We start from the raw sequence: 25,466 nt of genomic DNA, 5'->3' as shown, positions 1-25,466 counted from the left end.
TTGTTCATAAAACCACGTTTACAAGAAGTAATAATTTCTAGCTTCTCCGTTGCACTAACGTACTTCTAGAGTTTTAGCCACTACTTTCAATATTTTTTTTACCAACTTTATCCTTTATACATGTTATTGCATTATTTATAAAATTCTTATTATTTCTCTCTGTATGAACTCTTTTTTATTATTTATTATTTATATTTTTTTATTAATTTTTTATTTGACATTATATATTTTTATATTTATAATTTTTGTGTATTATTATATTATAAACAAAAAATAAAAAAAATTATAAATAATAATAATAGTTAAAAATTATAACGTACTAAAAAAGAGTACTAAGAGTATTAAAAATATACTATATAAAAAACATATAAAAAAGTATAAAAAAATTAAACATGTATAAAAAAATAACATTATAATTTAATGTCATGTCCTTTTAAGTAATTATCTATCTAAAAGTGATTTTAACTAATATTATCCAAACAATATTTATCTTATCAAAATCAATTTTGGTAAAGAGTTGCCAAACATAAATCATATTGACACAAACTTACTTCTACCCAAAATCAATTCTATAAAATCACTTTTATTCAAACTCCAGTTTGATAAACCACAATCCAAATACACACTTAGTGAAACGCAGAAGCTAATCACTTCTGCGTTCATAAATAGAAAAATTTGCTAAATAAAAAATTGAAGCTTTTAAAAAGCTTAAACATGATTCTTCCTTTTCAACAAATTTGCCAAACATACCCTTAATAGTGCCGATTACTCGTCTTCTTATGACTTTCTATTTGTTTTTGTGTTTAATTTGTAAGAAGGTGATTTCTTCCATACCCAATTAATTTAAAGGTATTACATACCCTTTTTACATGTTCTAATTAATTGATGACATGTGTATTCATTAATTCCAATCAGCAAATGAATTTTTAATTTTTAAAAATAAAAATTAATGAATTTAATACATGTATAAAATACTTTATATATATATATATATATATATATATATATATATATATATATATATCTTAATACACTGTACATACATTTAAGTCTGGTTAAATCAAACTACTATATGTGGTAAATCTTAAATAAATTATTTAAAAGAAAAAAAATTAGAATTAGGCCGTTGTATATGTTGCTGGAGAAAGAGGGAAGAACATAAAACCTGATGGTTTTTAGTGGCTAAGAGAAGGGAGGTTGAATCTTAGCCCCTTTTTCACTTCAATAAAACTTGCTGGCCTTTGAAACAACTTCTGGAGACTTTTTGCCTTGTTGTCTTGTCCCTAGACACGAGACTTTTTCTTTTGTCTCGTACCCAGCCACGAGACTTTTCTTTTTGTCTCGTCGATCAACACGAGATATTTTTCAGTTTTATCTCCTGGGCAGCAGAAACAGAAATGGAGTAGAAGAGAGAGAGAATTACACCAAGATATATCCTAGTTCAGCTGCTAAGTGCAAGGCAGCCTACATCCAGTCTCCATCACAACAATGATAGAATTTCACTATAATCACTCTTGATTACAAACACCAATTCTCCCTAGGAACTACCCTTCCTATCTGGGACAAGTCCAGAATCTAAACCCCAATCCTGAACTTGACTTGGTTACTGCCAAGCTTTCACTGCAAAGTGCTAACCCAACTTGCAAGGAGATTTCCACAGAATCATGAAACACAACACAGATGTACAAAAGAACTCTAAGGACATCTATGGCTTTTTCTTTTAATTTTGCACTCTCTACCTTTTTTCGCTCTATGGCTTTTTCTTACAAACCTCACTGTTTGCCTTTTTTCATGAGACTCAAGACAGACAAAATTAAACAGAAAAATACAAAATAAGAAACATTGAAGGAGAAGAACTTCTGTAAGCTTGGGGAGCTATAGGAACTCTGTGCTCACTCTTTTCCTTTTAAATCAAACCCTGACTGTTCATCCTTACTTATAGGGAGAAGCCTCCAAGGTTGAAACCAAACAAACCAAGCCAATCTTCTTCTTCTTCAAGTCAGAACCGGTTCGGCCAGAGAGAGAGAGAAGAGATAACTCATGCAAAACCCAACATGCAATTACCTCTAGTCCTTCTTTGGTCACCAATCTTCATCAATCCGAGCCCTTCATCCTTGTCTTGCTCTCCAAGATGAACTTCTGGCCCTTGATGCTTCATGATGATGATAGCTTCATCTGCTCCAATCTTTGCCTCTTCCATCACGTAGCCACTCTAGCTACCTCCTGTGGTGGTTGAGCAGAATCAAAGACAAGCCATCCTCTCCAAGAATCTTCTTCTCTGACTGAAATCTTCTTCAACCATTTTTGGGTATGGAGAAGCCAAGATCTCTTCACCAAATCTTACCATAAGTGATGAGAATCTCAGCCACAGCATACTTTATATTTTTTTTCTTGCCATCATTGTGATGGTCTTGTTACTAGCTTCTTCTTCTTGTTGTTGGTAGCTTCTGATGGCTTCCATAATTTCCTATGATATGACCAAAAGAAGAAGAAAGAAGAGAGAGAAGAGAGAAATTGAAATGCTTTTAATTGAATTAAGAGAGAGAAATGAAGTGAATTAAAATTCTGGATACCCATGCCTAGAAACGTGTAACACACTTAAGACAATTAAATCACTTTTTCACTTTCTCTTTCCTATTTCCAATGTCTGCATTAACTCCACTTGATAAAATTTGAATTCCACCAAATGAAAGAGGTGGTATCCATAGAAGCATGCATGTTTCCCTCTTTCTCATTTTTTTCAATTTGGACCAAGCTAGTAGATCTCTTTAAAGAGGATTTTGGGCTAATAGAAATCAATTTTGGCCCAACTTGTGTAATAATAATTCAGCCATATATTATAAAATATTTTCTTGCACAAAGCTGATTTTACTGGGTTTGTGTACCAAGATATTGGCCCAATTAACAAAACTTTATTTCAGTCACCATAATCACAATAATTTAACACCAAGGCTGAAAATTAGCATCTCATTTTAGCTTGTTATTTTTTTCTTTTCGGCCCAACACAAACCTGCACAACAAAATTATTAATTTAGCAATTATAACTATGAAGATCAAATTAATAATTTTGTGATTAATTGTTTTAATAATGTTTGATCATCATTAATTTAGTTTTGAGTTTTCCAAACTCATCAGAACCCTAATCCTTTTCATCTAATTTCGTCTTCTTCTCTTTTCTATATTCATAGAAAAAATTCCTTTTCGACTTTGAATGGAAGAACAGTAAAAAGAACGATCAATTGTTCTGGGTTCCAACAACAAAGTTGGCGACTTTGAATTGAAGAACAGTAAAAAGAACGATGGATTGCTCTGGGTTACAGCAACAAGATTGAGAACTTTGGAAGATTAGAAGGAGGAAAAAGAAGATATATCCTGAGAATGAGGAGAGGGAAGAAGAAGAAACGAATTTTTTCTGTGAATATAGAAAAGAAAAGAAGACGAAATTAGATGAAAAAGATTAGGGTTCTATGTTCTTCCCTTTTTTCTCTAGCAACATTACAACGGCCCAATTCTTAATTCTTTTTCTTTTTTTTTAAAATAATTTATTTAAGGTTTACCATATATAGTAGTTTGATTTAACCAGACTTAAATGTATGTATAGTGTATTAAGATATGTATATATAAAATATTTTATACATATATTAAATTTATTAATTTTTATTTTTAAAATTAAAAATTCATTTGTTGATTGAAATTAATGAATACACATGTTACCAATTAATTAGAACATGCAAGAAGGATATGTAATACCCTCAAATTAATTGGGTATGGAAGAAATCACCTTGTAAGAATTATGTAACCTAATGGTTCTTACAATATTTTATTATTCTGGTTCCTTCTTTGTTAAGTTTCATTTCAATCTTGCATACAACGAATAACGATAAACAACTACTAATGATAATACTAATTCTTACGGTGCTCATGTTCCAATTCGTGGGTGTCTCACGTGAATTACTCCAATTCATGGTCGCCATGCTCGAGGTGCTCCAACTCGTGGTCGCTAGGCTTGAGTTGGCTTCAGTCCTTGTATTTCCCACGCCGCACTCCACTTTTTTGCCAGATTCTTTCATTTTGTGTGTTGCCCATGAGTTGGGGTGGAAATCCATTTCGTGTGCTGGCCTTGAAATGGCCATGTATATTTTTGTCTCACTTTTTTCTTTTGCCTAATTTAGAAATTAATCATTTTTGTTTGTTTATTTGAATAAAAAAGCTTTATATTTGTGTAAAATTAATAATTTAAAATATTATTATTTTAGGTTAGTATTTGAGACTCAAAAATTTATACCTATATTTACAAATATTTGCACACATAAAACGTATAATTTGTACCTATATTTATCCAAATTTATACTTACATTTTACATACATAAATTAATACAATTTATTTGTCGAAAATAGTTTCGCATTTTTGCTGGCCAAATACTAATCAAAATTGATGAAAAAAAATACCGACCCGCAAGAGTTTCTGAACGAAAGAAAGAAAGAAGCACTACTACACTAACCTATACTACCCACATATCATCTGCATATTATAAGAATGAAGAACACAAGAGAAGTAACAAACTTACAATATTATACACAAATGAATCAAATCCCAATTGATGTTGCCATAAATCTTAGATTTTAGGTGAAGGAAGCGTTTTCTTACTCCCTCTCTCGCACCTTGTCACCTTTGATTTTGAAAATATAAGAGAGAAAGGGATTAAAGATAAAGTAAAGGGCAGAGACCACCATACTAAGTACAGATCTTCTTCCTTCTTGAGGAACAAAGCATTCCTCTTCCATCACTTTAGTCGAAGCAGCCTTGTCAGTATCATAATCTCTAGTAGTATGCAGCTTTATGCAAGAACGAGCAACCACTTTAGACGAAAAGGCCTTGTCAATCTCATAATCTCTAGTATTATGCAGATCTATGTAAGAATGAGCAACATCCAACATCACCGCAACTGCTTGCTTGTACTACATTGATAAGCCACAATTTCATTATCAACTGTTAATACTAAAGATTAAAAGGAAGGATGTAGAGACTAGTACACAAAACCAAGTCAATCATGTAAAAAATGATTCTCTTATAACAACAGATTCAATTACTTTCTCATCAAGTTAGTATAGTTGTTAAGTAACACCAGTACATATGTATGATCTCTCTCTCTTGTACATATGTAATAATGCACTTCGCTTAGCAAATTCGTTTTTTCATTCATTAAACTTGTCTTGCCAATTAGTTCTTGCATATGTTTTGTGCTCTATTATTTTCTCTACAATTCTACATGGTATCAAGAGCCTCATGCTTGTTCTTTTCTAACAAAAAAGCCCTCCTCTAACTCATTTTTGGTCTGCAAATTCAATAAAGCTCTTCATGGCTTAAAGAAAGTCCCTAAATCTTGGTATAATGAGCTATGTTCCACTTTTTTTCAGTCTCAGATCCTTCACTTTTTACCGGATTTTCCTCTACATCTACTATTTACAGGTGATAATGCCACTGCAATTTGCTCTTTGATTTCTCAGCTAAAATCTCTTTTTGCCTTACAAGATTTAGGCAATGCCAACTATTTTCTTGGTCTTGAAATTAAAAGATTATCGAATCATGCATGATATGCTCTAAATGTCACAGACCCAGAATGAGGAAGTGAGGAGGAAAATGAGGTGAACTCAGTTTAAGGTAGGTGCTGGGGAGGTGCTTTTGCGCTTCGCATTCATCTCCAGAAGTCACCTTTTCCTTCAGCACCTCTCTTGAGGAAGACGCAGGCCAAATTAATGTTTTCTCTATTTTAGATACTTCTCAGTTAGCACACAAAAAATAAATTTTAAGAAGACTAGAAGAGTGACATTTAGAGGGAAAAAAGCCAAAGAACTACTGAATCAACAATCTACCAACCTCGTTGTGTGCCATCCATTTTATTTTTGATTGCATCACACACCATTTCTTAAAATACACACCTGCAGACGATTTAACAACTTGCTTATCATTAGTCTTGAACATAAAAGTTAAGGGAAAAAAAAGAAAAAAAAGAAAGAAAAAACCACAGCTATCATTTTGGTCCCTCAAATCCTTAATTCTATCTTGCTTGCCAGTGTCATCAATTAAAAGATTTAGAATGCAATCCCCCCCCCCTCTTCCCTCCCCTCCTAATAGTAGATCAAGAAGATATTACCCTAAAATACTAAAATTGATCATGAAAGATTATTATATTGACAAATCTAACTATGGAAGAATTAAAACTAATTTGTAACATAAATGATAGGTTCCTATAGACAAAACTACTCGAACCCTAGAAAAAACTATAAAAATTTATCAATTTACCACTTTAACCTAATCTAACCATTTTCAAACTCTAACTTTATCCCATCCCTAATCTCCAATACTCTTCACCGCCACCCCCAACCCACCTACAGCTACCACCACCTTCATGGAACGCTCCTAATTCTCTTTTCCATTGTCAATATTATACACAAGCTTAAAGGGAGAAGCAGGAAAAACATCACGAGTTTCAGCCAGAACTTACCCGCTTCTATGTGGAGGGTACATGAACTTTCATCCGTTGTTACCAAACTATATTTACAGTGTACCTATTTGATCAAGAACTTAATGTTATCTATTATGATATTATCTCAAAAAATAAAAAAAACAAATAAATATGTTGTGGAACAGAATAATTGTTAATATGCTTTCTATTTTCATAAGTTTAGCTATCTATGATTTCCGGAGGGGAAAATCACAAAGACCTATCAATGATAAATGGATAATGATTTATCTACATTAATATTTAAAATACAAAATATACAAATGATTTTGGTTGCTGAACTCTAAACAAGATAATCACTTCAGTGACAATATGCTCCTGTAATATATTGCCACCCTTTACTAGAATTTAAACCCTTTCTCACATAGTGACTTTCTGTTTTCCTGACTTACCACACATATGGACTTTAATAGACATATCGAGTGTGCCTCTAATAAATACTAAATCATATATGATTCATGATTGTATTTAGTTTTGAGAATAGAATAATATATGATACTGACAACAGGGCACAAAGAAGACATAAAATTAGTGTTTTTATACTTTGTTTGGTAATAAACTAAATACAAGATAGAACAAATAATAAAAAATTTAATTTACCTTATTTTTTCTTTCACGTAAAATTAGAAAGAAAAATAGAATAGTAAAAATTGTAAATATAAAAAATTGATAGTAAAAATAAAAGGAAAAAATAGATATAAGTTATCTTTTCTCTCAGTGTTTTTATGTTCTTCGTGATAAGATGGACATAAAATACACTAATCCAGTGACTCGGGATACAATGTCTCTGTCCATGTCTCATCTACCAAACACGATTTTGTGTTTTAGTGTCCTATACTTGTAAACATACGCAGCCATAGAGATGGATTGATCCAAAGTTTGATTTCATGAACAATTAATATTTAAAAAGGAAAAGAAAAGGGTAGGAAAAATAGCTAAGCATCAAGGTAAGATGCCAAAGTATTCCATACCTCAAAGAAAGACCCAAATGGAACATCATGAGCCTGATGTACAATCCCAAACACCTTCATGGCATTACAATATCCCATTAGATATTACAAAACCAAAGAAGATAAGATAAGAAAAGGGGACAATAGAAAAAGAGTAGGATAATAGTTGCAATGGTGAAGTTAGTTAAATGCTACCAGGCACCAGCATTCTGATATCATCAAATTCTTCCTGGATATATCATCAAAAGTAAATACAAACAACCACCTTACCAATTTTTTCTTGTCTGGTGTTAGAACAACATGTTGCCATTCTGTCATGGCCGTGTCTGGAGGGCACATAGGGTTGTTACAGAGGGACCTAAAGGTTATTTCTCGAAGTTGACCATCAAATTCATCTCCGCAATGCCATTGTCCTATCTGAATGCAATATAAGCACACAGTCAGCAAGAACTTTAATATTTGATACCATTTGATTAATTTTTTTAACCGGTGCAACAAATGGATAATTCACAAATTAAAGATTTAATTATGGCCATAGCACAAAAATTATAAACCATCAAGCATCTAAGCCCTTAGAGCACTAAATTTTGCATTGAGAAAAAGCAATCAAATTTTAACTTAAACCAGCAGAGTGTTATGCAAATAAATAATGACATATACCACCTTTTCTAAATCAATAGAATACATTTAATGTTTTAAGAGAAACAAATACTTACTCAATGGAAAATTACACTGACTCAAGTTACAAACTTCTGTTGAAGTCAAATTTCACAACTACATATATAAAGTTAACACACTCTTAGATATGTATATGTGCCTTTAGAATTCTATGACCAAAAGGTCTAGATTTCAATTCTTGTTAACCCCAACAAATCAAATTTCAGCATAAGCCAAAAATGGACCAATGCTAGTTTACGTGTTAAGCTCTGAAATCCCACAAGAAAGGGGAAGGATAAGTGATTATAAATCAGGTGCTGACACAGAGAGAACCTAAAGAAACAAATTTGTTCCACAAGAGAAGGGGAAGAATTCTCTAGCCATTGTAAAAGCCACCAACCAACTCAAATGCAACTCATTCTAACTATTTGATCAGTTGACAACTTTTAACAAGAAGTAAAGAACAAGATTCAAGAAGTACCGCAGCGGTTTAGGAAAACTTACCTCAAGATTATCATCCTTTCGTACTTCATGGTAATTGCTAGTAAATTGTGAACCATCATTTAGTAACAAGTTTAAAAAATGCTCAGCTGTGGAGGGAAAAACATCCTGGAGAAGAACCACTAGTTATTGTAGTTTCTAACTTTTTTAAAATGATTAACTAAGTTCCTTACTTTAAAAAATATGACTCTGTTGGTCCTAACTTCTGTCATCATATTTGTTATTTGAAATGTTAATGTGAACAGGTGAATGCCATCTCGGTATTGTAATGGCTAATTGATGTCAACACCTTTGAATTGTGATCAATACGGTGTCTGAAAATAGTTCATAGGACTTAAATAAATCAAAATTAGTATATACCAATTAAGTCATATGAACCAATTTCAAATACCATATTTACTACAATTAAATAGTGTTTAGTTCAAGTAACTATTATGAGTAGCATTTAACTTTTTAAAGTGGAGAACTTAATTGGATAATTTAAAAACTTATGGACCAAATTGACTCATCAAATGAAATGAGCATTATCTCCTAACTAAAATGATAGTTAATCACTTAATTCATTTCATTAAGATAAAAGGAAAAACAATGCATACATTGTATATACCAACTAAAACCTCTTCTTTGATAAAAGGTTTAAGTTTTCCTGTTTCTGGCATGCTTTCTTCAGTAGCTTTATCCAGTATCTTATGTCCTGCAATAGAACTGCTATGTGCTTGCAGCTCAGACTCTATATTCTTCTGTACCAAAAACAATGATAAATTGGAACAGTCTCGAAGTTATCCTAAAATGTTGAGGAAAAATTCATATAAGATAGCTAGGATAAAAAAATGAGGATCAGCCTACTATGTTGTTTATCCTTCAGAATCCTGGCAACAGTATCTTTTGTAATATTTATTTTTGCTTATTTTTTGTAAATAACTGCAATCAATGTCCTCTTACAATGATAAAATACAAAATAATAAATAAAATATGAAAGGTAAGCCATAGTACATGGTGCTTTAGTTACGAATTGACGGTATTCATTCTTTCATGTCAAAAAGGACAACAAAAATGTAGGAAAAAAATAAATAATATTCACTAAATACTTCTTAAGATGGTCACAAGCACATCATGTTATGGTGATATGAGAATAACAAGAAAGTATAGGGAACCAACTCTTAGAGTTTAGGTTTATAATTTAGAATTTATGATTAAGGGTTATGAGGCCTAGAATTCAAAAATAACAAAATAATTTTAAAAAAGTTAGCTGATATTGGCTGAAAAAAGTCGGTTCCCTAGCATTACTCGAGATTGTATATCCAAATAAATAAATCCACTAAGGTGTCACAAATTGATGAACTTTTGATTCCATCATAATTCAAAAGCAGATCTACTCAATTCAACCTCAGCTTAATATTATTAGCTATTAGTCAAATGGAAGAGTGATAGTAACTAAGATCACTAAGAGGGGCTAACAAAAGCAGTAAATACTTATCATTTATCAAAGGAACTAAACTTTATCAAACAAATCAATTCAAGGTTGGGGTAGAATAATTGGACAAAAGTGCATCAGAGCATGATCTATCAGTTTTATAGTGTATATTGACTATATTCACAAAGTACATGGTGCAAGTGTATTATATATTATTAGTTTAAAAATCTCTTGTAGCGTTTAAACAAGTAAAATTTGTTTGGGGGGGGGGGGGGAGAGACGACTACACCTAATATCTACAATTGCAATTTTGTAATTGAGATAGAGAAACCATATTGACTAAGCAAGAGTTGTTACCTTCTTTGCTGCATGTTGCAGATTTTTAAATGCATCATTTCTGTTCCAAAATGATGTAAACTTATACCTCAGTCTACCTGAAATGACCAAGAAAATTAGGATTAACCAATTATCTACATCTAATGTAGCCAAGTATCTGTGACAAAAGATGGTGATAATGTTTAGGGTTTAGGGTTTATATAATCAAATTAAGATACAAGATAAAGTATCATTTTTTAGACTTCGGTATAAAAACGTCCAGCAATATATCAAGATATTTTGTATGAAAGCAACAAAGACAGTGAACAATATAATATATAGCAATCTTGCACTAAATTCCATTGTGATACATAGATAACATGTATAGTCCCATCAATAAAGGAACCAAGTTGACGCATTAATCTATTAATGAAATTCTGGACAAGGATCACATTATAAACTTAACAAATAACAATGAAATAGTATTTAAAGCAAATTACTAACCATCTAGACTTCGCAAGGGAGGAACACCATGTCCACCGGAACCCTTGCGGAGAATAATTTCAACACCAGGATTTATAAACACATGTTGAATCCTTTGAATCTTAAGAAAAGACGGAAAGTACAACAGATGTAAGGTATAATGGAAAAGGAGGTAGAAACTTGCCTACAGTTGTCTTAATGTGAAATTGATATTTGAGAATTGTTAGATAATTTGACAAGTTTGACTAAATTATCATCTAACAGTTCTCGACTATTAACATCACATGAAGACAACTGCATGTGAGTCTTGAAATACGACATAGCAAAGCACTAAATCATACCTCATCAATATCTTCAAATGGAATAACCACCTGTGCAGATTCCCCCAAAATAAATAAATATATAAAATAAAAGCTGAAACTTAGGTGCAGTTAACTTCATGTGAAACTAATAGTTGAGAGTTGTTAGATGACAATTTAATCAAATCTATCAAATTATTTAACGATTTTCAGCTATCAGATTCACATAAAGTTAATTGAGTTTCCACCTAAAATAAAATTTAGAAAAAGCTACTCTAAATGATACAATGTGCACCCAACACTGGAAAGAGAAAAGGATAGTTTCACCTTTAATTCCTTTAACACATTGGAATGGAAGCAAATGTGCCATGCAGAAACATACATACGACCATGATACAATAATGATCCCACAAGTGCACAAGAATAACTATGATCAATAACCTGAAATAGAAACATGACTTGTTATTGGAAACACATTATAAAATCACAAAAAGAAGATATACACACATGCATGTTTGTGTCTAAGGATGCATGACCATAGAAAAGACTTCTAACTTGTAGTCCTTAATAACAAAAAACAAAAAAACAAAAAACAAAAAACTGACAAATTTCATTTCAGTTTTAACCTCATTTGGAAGAAGATCAAATATTGTTTGAAGAGGCCCTGGCTTCTGATCAACAACAGTGGGGCCTGGTTTTTCCAAAGGCATTATCCTTCTCTGTGTATTAACTCTGCCAAAATAATTTTTTCAATCACTCAAGTCAGTTAATATAAGAAATAGACCAATATATGATGATAATAACACTTGTAAAGTATTTAGAACCATGATAATATACATGTTATAAATTTTTGTTTAAAAAAAAACAAAAGAAAACCCACCTGGAAGAATTTGCAGATAGTTTTCTTGTTTCTATATGAAGACAAACCTGAAAATTAGAAGATCCATAATGGAATTTGAAAGGTAAAAAGCTTACTACAAACATAATTAGGAAAAAAAAGGTATTAAGTTAAGAAAATTTCTCTTGAAGTAGGTATTACCTGCCCTGATGGGCCATCCAAAAGGTACCACAATGCACTAGTTTGACCTTCACTATCAACTGGAACAGTCACTGAACCAAGAACAACACTTTTCCTAATTTTCTCCCAATCATATATTGTGACATTCATCTGCTAAACCAGAAAGGAAAGAAGTCAATTTTAAAAACATAATATGTATTGATAAATTTATGGAAGCATCCTTCTCAACTTAATTTTTGGCCCTTTCTTTTAAGAATATGAACAAACACAAATAATTTATTAATGAAAATGTACAACTCAGTTCCAGACAATATATAGTTGACGACTTAACAAAATATTTTCCTCTTAAATAAGTAAAAGTGTATCAATTTTAGTTTCGAAACAACACGCTGAATAGGAGGATGAGATACTAAACAAGAACATAAAAGATAAGTTCTACAACAATGAAATTCAATACTTAATGGAACTAATAGGTTAAACATCACTGTTTAATGTCACAAATAAATAAATGAAATCATTTTCAGCAGCCAAAAATGGTTAAACCAGCAACCTGAACAGGAAGTTCACGAGCATAAAAATTGAACTCCTCGCCCCACATAGGATTTCTTGAACCAGAGACCATGGAACTGTATCAGAACAAAGATGATTAACTTGAGGCCCCCAATATACAATGTCAGTTGTCCTATAAAACATCTTACAAAGAACCTTGCTACTTCTGCTGTGATGAAAAAAATATCTTGTCAATATGTAACACATCTAACAAACTAGACCACATTCTTGATTTGTGTGTCATCCTTGTCAAAGGGTCATGCTAATCTTTTCTATACCCTACCAATTTAAGAGTACGTTCCTCAATTAATCTAAAGATCAATCCTTAAATAAAGTGCGTGCACACCTAGGAAGCATAGATACAACACGCAACACGAACACGATACGGCCATACGGTATTTTTATAAAAGTATAAGATACAAGCATACGTCATGTAATATAATAAAATATATGAATAAATTATAAATACTAAATAATAAATTGTAATGAAAAATAATATTAAAAAGAATTAAAATTATTTATTGCTAAAATTTGTGCACATATACTGATTAACCAGCAAAAGAATAGATCGACATAGACATAAATACTTTAAACTATATTCGCGTCCTATCTACAATGAATATAGATACGACATACGTTAAGATTTGAGACATGGATAAGATGACACATATTTGTTGTTTGGTTTGGTATAAACTATATTCGCGTCCTATCTACAATGAATATAGATACGACATACGTTAAGATTTGAGACATGCATAAGATGACACATATTTGTTATTTGGTTTGGTAAGACACAGATCTTCGAAGGATATGGAAGGACATAATGGACATAGAGATATCAAATTTTGTGTACTTCCAATTTAGTGAGACACTAACTTGTGAGATATTAATTATTTACTCTTTTATCTTTTTTTTTTCTAGTTTTCGCCTTCTTTCTTGCAATCATCTTCTCGGGCTTTGATTTTTCTATTTTCTTCAAGAAAATAATTGCACATTTAATTTTTTATTTATTTAAATGTTGATTAATCTTTGATAAATGATGGACTTTGGTTTTCTATTTATTTTTTTTTAGAAAAACTCTATATTTAATATTTGAATGATAATTTGAGATGATATTGAAAGAAACAAAAGATACTGGAAGAAATAAAAATTCAATAATGATAACATATAGTGTTTGGAGTAATGCAATGGTGGTAATAGAATTTGTGGTTGAATAAAGGATAATTCAATCTTTTTCAAATATTTGTTTATCTTGTTCGTTATTTTTGTTAAATATAATAAATAAATACAGATATTTTATGTCTATGTCTTTAATATCTGTATCTTTAGCCAATGAGTAATAGCTCAAATGGCATAGACTCCCCATACTCAATTAAGAGGTTGCGGGTTCGAGTCTCTTATCTTTCCAAATTTTAGTAGCCAATGAGTAATAGCTCAAATGGCATAATCTCCCCATACTCAATTAAGAGGTTGTGGGTTCGAGTCTCATATCTTTGGTAAAAAAAAAATATATGTATCTTTATGTCTATATCTCATTCTATACATCAGCCAAACGAAGCCTAGGTGCCAACACAAAAAAGTTTAGATGGAAAAACATGCACATACAACACTAGCGCTAAACTATCTGAACACATGTTGCACCTAGTTTGAAGCAATACAAAATATTGTTCCTTCTGTAAAAAAGGTTTAATCCTGAACTTAAGGGGTAACAAGAAAAGATCACTGCACCTGAACTGCCCTTCACTGCCACATGTAATGATTGCATACGGATCAGATGTTCCATTAAAGTTAACTCCAACGAGATTCTTAGCAGCCAATAGTTCTAACTGCAAAGAGAATCAATACAAAAAGTCAAACAAACATAAGCTTTTAATGCAATTTGAGTTTTAAACTAGTGAAAGCAGAACCAAGTACATTGATGAGGTAGACCGAACTAGTTTCAGAATCCCCTTCTACCTGAATCTACAAAACAAAAGGGTGCAGAACTGCATGTTAACATGTTAAAATTTGCTAAGCTAATCAACTTAAAAACAACACAACCGCTTTTCGTTCTAGACAAGTCAGATTCGCTGCAAAGAGGAGCTAGCAATCACAAAAGTGACATAAACTGCAAAGGTGGTAGAGGAAGCTAATGGTGACTGTTCTATCTTTGTTATTTGATTTCTTGTTTTCCTCTTTTGTAAACTTGTAATGGCTCATAGATGTTATATTTGTTGGAAAGAAGAGAAGAATGAATGGAAGAGACTGGGGGAGGAAGGATGGCCCATATGTAAAACAACCATGTTAAATATACGTTAAAATTAGTCACTAAAATTAATTATCACTATAGAATACATATTAAAATATAAAATTTATATTAAAAATAAATTAAATTATATATATATATTTATATATAAAAATATAATGATCCATTTAAATAGTTAATTTTAGTGTATAAATAATATTTTTAATTTAAAATTTATGTTATATTGCTCTTCTTTTTCTTTTGCAAAGGAAAACGAACCAACATGAGATTGTTAAGGTTTAGTTAGGCCTAGTTTGGATAATAATTTAATTAATTTTTTTTAAAAATAGCTTAAACAATAAATAACTATATTAAAAATAGTTTACAAATAAGTTATTTTGTATTTGAGTTTTTAGTTCTAAAAATACTTATTTTAAAAAAAATGTGATAAAAAGTAGTAGTATTATGAGAGAAGTCATTTTTTTTAACTTCTCTATAAGCTCCTAAATAACTTTTTAGAAAACTGTCATTTGGTTTTAAAAATTGCACTAGACATTAATACTACTATTTTTCATAAGTCAAAAACTCAACAAAATTTCTTTTAAAACTTTTTAAACGGGCCTTAATGTGGTTATGCATAGTTAAGACTCTTAAGAGCATATTGTTAAAAAATTATTAATGTTTTAATCTAATTATGGGGAATACATAATTTAGATACGCCCCTTTTGGTTTTTATGCTCTTAATTTTTTTTCAATAATTTAAATTTTAAGATTAAAGAATTTTAAGAATTTCTAACCCATATCAATCATGAATCAAATAATATTTACTTCTCTTAAATATACTACTAGATTTAATTTAGTTTAAGAACAAATATACGTAAATAAGGGCTTTTGTTCAAATTTTAACCAATTTTTTTTTAACCTTTATTTTGGCTTTTCGGACAAATAATTAGATGATTTCTAAACATTTAAATTATTAAATAGTCTTAATAATAAAATATATTTTTTAAATTTTAAATAATTATCACATAGTTATTTTTATTTTTATTTAATAATTAATTTTTTATATATTATTTAATTTAAAAATTTATTTTTTATTTTATATATTATTATTTTATTATTTATCATCTATTTTATCTTTATAATTCTATCATTAACAATTTGAAACTGTAAAAAAATAAAACATCTATCAATGGTGACTTTAATTCTAATTTATTTGGTATGTTTTATAAATACGATCATGAGCTCGATGTAGGAACAATTTCAACTAATTTGATTCTCAAACTCAAGTTTTATATTACAAACTTAAGATTCAATATTTATTATTCTTTTGAATTGAATTGTTATTGAAAGAAGAAGGTGAAACAATGTCAATCATTTGAAAAGAATTTATATAATAAATTGTATGTTTCATATATTTGATAGTGTAAACAATCGAAAAAGCATATTTATTATTATAAATACAATTGATTAGAAAAATTATCCTTAGTTGTTGTTTGTATAAAGAAAAAATAGATTCTGAAGATATCTAATCAATTATTTTCTTCAAGCAATCAATTGGATCTTTCAATCAATCAATTTGATATATAATAAAATCGATTGACTAAAAAAAAATTAGACTTTTGCTCGTAAAACAATCGATTGATATAGAAAGAAAATGATTTTCATTCACTAACTAATATTCAATTACTTGAATGGAACAACCGATTGTTTTTCTGCAAATTGCGATTCTTCTACTACGAAGAACGCATACTTAGCAATTGATAAATAATGATTAGGATCACTGCAACAAATCAATGATTACAATGAATCATAAATAATTACAATTATAGAATTAGGTAATTGAAAAGAGATTAATGATGCTAAATTATGAAATTATTCATCTTAAAATTAAAAAGGATAAGATTAAAATTTTAAGCTCAAAATAAAATTGAAAAAGAGATTGAAGATAGATATTAATAGAATATCAAATTGTTAGTGATAGAATTTTAAAGATAAGATAAATAATAAATAATAAAATAATAATTTATAAAATATAAGATAATTTTTAAAATTAAATAATATACAAAATTAAAAACTAATTAATAAATAAAATTAAAAAATTACTATTTAATAATTATTAAAAATTTTAAAAATATATTTTATTATTAAAATTATTTAATAGTCTAAATATTCTCTCGAACCATAAAAATGGAAATCGAATTTTTATATCTCTCAATTTTTAATCTACTATCAATTACAAATATGGCATTACTCATAAATTTGATTTGATAAATATATATTTATAGTGCCTTTGAACAAGGCAAACTCCAATGGATTTTTTTTATTTAAATTAAATAAATATAGTATTTCTCAAAATAAAAATAAACGTTAAAAAAATTATCAAAATATATTCTCAGTCACATCTCGAATACTGAGGGTCATTATTCAAAATGGCCACATCTCGGGTACACTGACCCCTATGCTGTGATAAGGTGTCTATGAATTATATCTCAGATGCAATCGTGATATGAACATAAACATATCTCGGATACACTGCACCTGAGATACGCGCATTTTCTGATTCGGGTCAGTGCATCCGAGATATAGTCAAGATTATAATTAGGGTTTCAGCACCCAAGATATATTGCAGAATAAGTCTAATTATAGAGACCATCCCAATACCTCTCCTCACACAATTCACAAACCATTTTTTTCTTTCTCTTCTTTCGGTTTTGTTCTGATGGAGAATAATTAATTCTTCTTTGTAGTAGTTTATTCCAATGGGATAGTCAGACACAATGATGAATGAGTTGAGTCTGACAAGATTGTGATGTTGCGCACTTACCAGGTTGATACCCTAGATGCGCTAAAGACGGTCATGTTGAGTAATATGGGGGGAGTAGGAACAAAGGAGGTTGGGCGGGTTGCATATAGATTTCTGTACGCGCTTCTGAACGGTGGATTTACCAACCGGTTATTCTGGATAGATGGAGATCAGCATGTGAGGGTAATATTCGACGTACATGCACGACTGATGCCCCAATATGTGATGGAGTTGTATGTTGCGGTCCGTAACGTAGTTGTTGGTGGTGGACCGTCTCCTTCAGCTCCTGAAGTCGTGCCGCTCGAGGCGACACCGATCCACTATACCCAGCCTCATGATAGTGCCGACAATTCCGACAGTGAGGGCGCTTCAACCTATGTTGCCGGGTCTGGGTCGTCAAGCAATACAGTGTCAGAAGATGAGTTTGTACCGGAGACTCCCAGCGGTGGTGTTGGTAGGTTTCTGCGCCTCCCCTTTGGCCATTCCTCAACTGTCGGATGTTTCTAGCCATTATCAGACGTTGAACTTAGATGCAATGCAGCGGATGATCTTTTGAACGCTGAGGACGGGGAGGATTACAATACAGATGGATGCAGTGTATTCGAGATATGCTTATGTTCATATCACGGTTGCATCCGAGATATGATTCACAGACATCCTATCACAGCACGGGATCAGTACACCCGAGATGTGACCATTTTTGACAACAACCCTCGGTACCCGAGATGTAGTTGAGGATGTATTTTGATAATTTCTTCTACGTTTATTTATTTTAGTAAATATTATATTTGTTTAATTTAAATGAAAAAAATCCAACTCCAATACTTTTTTGAAATTAGAGGATAAATCATCTTTCTTATATATTATGGCATAATAAATCTAATTGTACATGTTTTTAACACATTTTCTTTTATTTGGATATAGAGTTGAATTAACTCTAAATAGTTAATTTTTTGTGCCATTTTTATTCTCATATACTATAAAACTTAAGAAAATAATTATAGTATAAAGTACGAAACTTTTTTATTTGTCGTGTTTGCGTATCTAACACATTTTAAACAAGACACTCATCGACACTTGTCCGACATGTGTGTCATCTATGTCTATCCGATCCGTGTCTTAATAAAAAATAATAAATTCTTCTCCAGACACGTTTATACACATCTATGATTTAAATGCCATCACTTATCAGCGTGTCCAGCCTTATTCTCTTAACATGTATTCTTGAAATGAGTTTAGAAATAGTATATATTATTAATTATTAAAACAAGAGTAAAGTATTATTTTTATCCCCAATGTTTAGAATAAGTCTCAAAGTTGTCTATAACGTTTAAAGCGTCCTATTTATGTTTCTAACATTTCAAAATCGTCTCAATGTTGTCCTTCCGTAGCAATCTGTTAATAGATTAACGGTGGGGCAAGATTAAAACGATTTTAAAAACGTTAAGGATTTAAATAGGACGAAAACGTTGGGGATAAAAACGATACATTATTCTTAAAAAAATTTATATAATAAATTTTAACAGAATAAATTGTATTACGAATTCAAGATTTTTACTCATACTTGTAGAATGACTATTATATAAACCTCCGAGAAAGAAAGAAAAGGAGCATGTACACATACGATAAAGTATAAATGATATCTTTTTGTCTTTAATATACCAAATTTTTTTAATGTTTAATTTAATTAAAACTTGTTAATAAATTTTAATTTTTCTCTTAATAAAAAATAAATTTACTTAGAATAAAAGTAATGTGATTAAGAATAAAATTAAAAAAAAAATATTTAGAATAAAATAATGTGATTAAGAGTAATTTACTTAGATGCAATTAAAAGAATAATTGAATAATTATCTATCACAAAAAATTAATATCATTGAAAAATAAAATTAAAAATAAAGTTTAATTAAATTAAATATTAAAAAATACGTTTGATATACTAGAGACAAAAGGTATAATTTATACTTTATTGTATACGTACCATGTTTTTTTTTCTTTTTCACAAATTTAGGTACTAGTCATTCTACAAATATTTCATGATGAGTAAAAATCTTTAAGAGCAAAATTAAAAAAATTAAAATAAAAGTAATGTGATTAAGTTGTAATTTACTTATATGTGATTAAAAAATAATTGAATAACTACGTACCATAAAAAATTAATATTAATGAAAGATAAAATTAAAATTTATTTCTAAGTTAAAAATAAAGTTTATTTAAATTAAACATTAAAGAAGTTCTACACATTAAAGACAAAAAAATATATAATTTATACTTTATTATATATGTATCATACTCATTGTTTTTCTTTTTCTGAAAGTTTATCTACTAGTCATATTAGAAATATTCTATGATGAGTAAAAATCTTGAATTCTTAATGCAATTCATTCTGTTAAAATTTACTTTCATTTTAATTGATTTGGTAATTTTTCTAAGATTAATATATAGTTCTTGTCTCCAATGTTTTCGTCCTATTTAAGTCCCTAATGTTTCAAAATCGTTTCAATTTTGTCCCGCCGTCAATTCTGTTAATAGATCCCTAACGACAAGACAATATTGAGACAATTTTGAAATGTTAGGGACTTAAAGGACGATTTAAATATTAGGGACAATTTTGAAACTTACTCTAAACGTTGAGCACAAAATGATACTTTACAAAAAATATTTTAAACATTTTATATACTTAAAAAAAATTAAAAACAATTAAAAAATTAATTTATATTTTAATATCAATAAAATACCAAAATATCATTACAATTTATCTAAAAAATACTTTATATTTATTAATATATATGTTGTGTTCTTGTGTTTTATAAGAACCTTAAATTCGTATGTTCACGTGTCCCGTGTCCATATCATGTCGTATTCTATATCTGTGTCAGTGTCTGTGCATCATAACCACATGGACGGATTTAAGGTTGGGTCAAGTAGTGGCCTTGGCCCTCCAAAAAAATTTAAACTCGTATAGTATTATAGTGAATACATTATGTAGAGTAAAACTCATTGTTCTGAAAATCAAACCGGACGGCCGGTTCAACCAGATTAACCGGAAATCGGTCACTAGGCCGGTCTGGTTAGGCTCAAAAATCGACTGGCAAAAAATCGGTCAAAAAATCGGCTGAACCGGCAGTTAACCGGTGAACCGTTTGGACCGGTTAATTTTTTGCGGTTTTTCTTATTTGACTACTCCTCCCAAACGACGCCGTTTTACCCATTTAGTTTTTTTGTTTTTTTGTTTTTAATATAAAGGAAACAGATTCCCTCTCTCTCAATCTCAACCCTGTTTAACCCATTTAACCCTAAAGCAGAAGTAATGAAGCCAAGCCCCAAATTCAATCTTCAACACTTCAGCAGCAATAACCTGCGGCAGCGTTAACGCCAGCAGAGCTCTTCTCCTCGCCGTCGCAGAGCTCTTCTCATCACCGTCGCGTCTCGTCTCACTCTCACCGCGAACGTCTCTCCGTCGTCATCTTTGTTCCATTGATCGGCCGTTGTGGAGCTCTTCTCCCCGTCGTCGCGTCTCGTCTCACTCTCACCGCGAACGTCTCTCCATTGTCACCTTTGTTCCACTGCTCAGCCGTCACCTCCTCTCACCGGGACCTTTCTTTCACCTCTGTGGAACGCTCGAGCAGTCGAGCTTCTTCCCTTATTTCTCCAGGTTCTCTCTTTTTCTACTAAGTTTCTTGATGAGGTCACTTTCTCCAGGTTCTCTCTCACATGTCAAGCCTGTCTTCAATCCCCTCTGAGCCCGAGCTCACTTCCCCTCTTCCATCACCGTCACTTGGATTCCTCCTTCGCCGCTGCCAGTCTTCAATTTAACTTTGCTTGTATTTGTACTTTTATTTGGTTTCTGATTTCTGATTCTGAGTTTGCTAATTTCTGCTTAGCTTGAGTTTATGAATGTCTGAGTTTGTAAGCAGATCTCTACCCTGCTTCAGTTTTTATTTTTGGGAATTAATTGCTGTTTTTTGGGATTTGATTATGTTGATTGTTGCTTGTTTGTCTGGGTTAATTGTTATATTTTCATTGTTGTCTTCTGCATTTAATTTCATTGTTGTCTTCTATTTTTAATTTGTTACTGCAATTTGATTTCATAGTTTGTTTGTTTGTTCCAGATTATGATTATGTTTGTTCCAAATTTAAATTATGATTATGTTTGCAAATTCAATGGTTAGTGGTTATTACTGATTTGTTTGTTAGTTTTGATTTTTAGGTTATAAATTGAAATTTTAAATTTTAAATTTTATTTTTTATTAGGTTAAATTTTATTGAAATTTAAATATTTAAAATTATATATTAAATTTTTGATAATTTTATTTAATATTTAATTAAACTGGTTGAACCCTGATTTAATCCCGGTCGAACCAGTAAACCAGTCATCTCACCAGTTTATTGACCGGTCCGGTTCTCGCAACCTTGGTAAAACTTAATAGTGTAATAATAATAAAAGAATTGGTATTCTTTGTGTATTAGGATTCAAATCTCTCTACATGCATTTACATTATTTATATTTTTTATTTGATTTAGAGTTTTTATTTTTTTTATATTTTCTTTCTTTTAATTAATTTTAACATCTATAATCATATAAAAAGTATTTTAATATTATTTATAATAACATTATTCTTTTTCTAATTTTATTTAGTTATTTTTTATTATTTTTATTTTTATTTTTATTATTATATATAAATACTTTAATATATTTTATATTCATATAATAAAATTATTAGTGAAGTTAATTTATATTATTTTGTGTTATATTTTTTAATAATATAAAATATAAAAATATAACTCACGGTTACATAAATACTTAACAAAAAATTAATTAATAAGATATTTAAAAATAGATCATTTTATATTTTATTAGATCTAAAATCATAAAAAATTATAAAAATGGAGATAATTCTTTTATTTGACAAATATTTATTAATTTTTTAATTAAAAAATTAATTATAATTATATCTATTATTAAATATATAATATTATATTTAATTATACAAAATTTTAATTTTTTATTTTTCCACTCTTAAATCCTTGGATCCATCGTTGATCATAGCTATTAGCTAATACTAGAACAATATATTTAATGCGTGTTACAAAAACTTATTTTTATTCAAATTCTATCTATGTATTGGATTAATTAAAAATGAATAAAACAATGATATTATACAATAATGCATGAAAGATAAAGAGGCGATCATTTACTCTCTAGTTGGAGAAAGAAAGACAGAAATGAAAACATAAAGTTGGAGTTGGTTTGTATTTTTATTTTTTATTTTTATTTTTAGTAATTTTTTTGAATTTTGTAAAAGAAATAACAAAAATAATAAACTTTTTTATAAAATTTTAAAAATAAAAAACACTAAAAAAAAATACAAATCAAAATACACTCTAATTCTTTTTCAGAAATTGAAAATGAATTTGCTATCTACCAAAAATTCGAGACATTTTTATGCCAGTAGCAAAAAAAAAAAAAAAGAAGCTGTATTATGTGAAGAGTGAGCTGAAGCAGAAGTGAGAAGAATGGAGAAACTTACCTGGCTATCTTCTTCTAAGATTTGGTCAGCAGAAATAGTCCTACTAGTATATTCAGTTAAAATTGACTCACAAATCCCCAACTCAACAATTTCCTCAGCAGAATTTATATCCAAGAGATCTGAAGATGAATCCGTTGGTGTTGTAAGGGGCAGGTTTTTAATAGCATTCTTTATTCTACGAACCTCGAGCAACGTCTCTTTCAAATCTCTTAAAATCTGAGCTTGCATATCAATGCTAAAGAACCTGCTGAGACACCATTCTAGTTCTTCCAATTGCTTCTGGCAATAGATCTTTGCAGGCAAATTCAACTTGTGTATCTTTGAGCACTTGTAAACAAGCTTTGTGCCATCTTCCATGTCTCGAATCAGAGATTCTAGTTCTGCCTTTGGACGACAGAGTTTGTTGTTGTGTTGTTCTATCTCTTTCATGAGAGGTTTTAATGATTCTAAGGTGGTTTGGAGGTAGGCCAAGGTTGGCTTGAACATGATGGTCTTGTCCTTCATTTCCAAAACCGCCTTCAGCAGTTCTCCGAACACTGCTCCCACGGCAGCTCCGCCTATTAGAGCTGCTGCCATGATTTTCCAGATCCCAAGAAATGCACAACTTCTTTGGTCGATTCTTTGTTTTTCAAAAGGTTGGTATTCTTTTTGTTTGCGTAAAGGTGCATATGGAATATTTTGGATATTAGTATTTACTATTTAGTAGTGGACGACCTTTTACTTGTGAGTCTTCGCATAGCCTTTTTTTTTTTATCAGAAAGTTTTCTAGCAAATTTGAGTATTTTTGTTCAATAATCGACCGGTATAAATATTAACTGGATTGATTACTTGTTTGGTTGTAATAACGATAAAAAATACTAAAAAAATTAAAAAATAAAGATAATTTAACTCGGTACTTTTTTATAGCCAAATTGAACATTAACCCAATAAAGTTTGACAGTCATTTGTTAATTATTCTTGTGATATATAAAGTTGTGTTTGGTTGTGAAAACAAAATAAATAAGACATTAAGAATAAAATACAAACAACAAAGATACAAAAATTAATTTTTTTGTATTTTGTTTAGTAATAAATTAAGAGTAATTACCCAAATCAGTCCCTGAGGATTTTAGAATAGGACATTTTAGTCCCCAAAGAAAATTAATACACGGATCAGGCCCCAAAGTTTTACTCCGGCAGACAAATCAGTCCCTAGTTCATTTTTCGGCAGAGTAATTACTCAAATCAGTCCCCAAAGATTTTAAAAATGGACATTTTAGTCCCCAAAAAAAGCTAATGTGCAAATCAATCCCCAACTTTCTCTCTGTTAGACATAATAGTCCCCCGTCCAAAATTAATAAAATTATTATTATTATTAATTGCACAATAATATTGTACTATATTTTTTATATTTTTTAGACAAAAATAATGATAAATTTATTCATTAAATTCTTATATATATATAGTCACTCAATAACAATAATAATAATAATAATAATAATAATAATAATAAAGATTATTTTACAAGAAATTCAAAGTTAAAATCATTTGATATTTTTGTATTTAATATAATCAAAAGATGTCCTATGTAAAAAAAATTATATATGTTTATATTAAAAAAATATGTATTAAAACAAAATATTTTAATTTGAATTTATATTAAATACATATTTTTTTAATACAAACATATTTTTTAAAATAGTACATCTTTTGATTATATTAAATACAGAAATATCAAATGATTTTAACCTTGATTTTTTTATAAAATAATCTCTAATAATTTTATTTATTTATTTATTATTATTATTATTATTATTATTATTAATTACATAATAATATTATACCATGATTTTTTGTATTTTCTAGATAAAAATAATGAAAAATTTATTCATTAGATTCTTTTATATATATATATATATATATATATATATATATATATATATATAGTCACTCAATAATAATAATAATAATAATAATAATAATAATAATAATAATAATAATAATAATAATAATAATAATAAATAAAATTATTAGAGATTATTTTATAAGAAATTTAAGGTTAAAATCATTTGATATTTTTGTATTTAATATAATCAAAAGATGTACTATTTTAAAAATATGTTTGTTTTAAAAAAAATATGTATTTAATATAAATTCAAATTAAAATATTTTGTTTTAATACATATTTTTTAATATAAATATATATAATTTTTTTT

The 25,466-nt window shown here is 29.5% G+C and overlaps 1 protein-coding gene and 1 pseudogene across 3 annotated transcripts; both read right to left on the bottom strand.

Moving 5' to 3' along the window:
- Positions 1-4,505: 4,505 nt before the first annotated feature.
- LOC112784755 (BAG-associated GRAM protein 1-like) lies at positions 4,506-24,051 on the bottom strand. 3 transcript variants are annotated; one of them, XM_025828072.3, is made up of 18 exons: positions 23,272-24,051; positions 14,625-14,672; positions 14,439-14,536; positions 12,712-12,787; positions 12,183-12,311; positions 12,024-12,070; positions 11,770-11,875; positions 11,471-11,584; positions 11,186-11,215; positions 10,866-10,965; positions 10,404-10,480; positions 9,229-9,372; positions 8,636-8,740; positions 7,745-7,891; positions 7,496-7,549; positions 6,507-6,570; positions 5,879-5,940; positions 4,506-4,959 (listed from the first exon to the last, which is right to left on the bottom strand). In XM_025828072.3, the coding sequence occupies exons 1-18, from the start codon at positions 23,845-23,847 to the stop codon at positions 4,645-4,647; spliced, it is 2,292 nt and encodes a 763-aa protein (XP_025683857.1). In that variant the 5' UTR covers positions 23,848-24,051; the 3' UTR covers positions 4,506-4,644. The 3 variants fall into 3 exon arrangements, with proteins under 3 accessions (XP_025683857.1, XP_072086866.1, XP_072086867.1); XM_072230765.1 differs by having other exon boundaries at positions 9,229-9,369; positions 23,272-23,967; XM_072230766.1 differs by lacking the exon at positions 14,625-14,672 and having other exon boundaries at positions 23,272-23,959.
- Positions 12,920-13,030, bottom strand: LOC112787469 (U6 spliceosomal RNA; annotated as a pseudogene).
- Positions 24,052-25,466: the final 1,415 nt, after the last annotated feature.

The sequence above is a fragment of the Arachis hypogaea genome, chromosome 20 (assembly GCF_003086295.3).
Source record: "Arachis hypogaea cultivar Tifrunner chromosome 20, arahy.Tifrunner.gnm2.J5K5, whole genome shotgun sequence".
Lineage (NCBI taxonomy): Eukaryota > Viridiplantae > Streptophyta > Magnoliopsida > Fabales > Fabaceae > Arachis > Arachis hypogaea.
The sequence above is the reverse complement of the archived record's forward strand: the minus strand, read 5'-3'. Positions and strand labels throughout refer to the sequence as shown.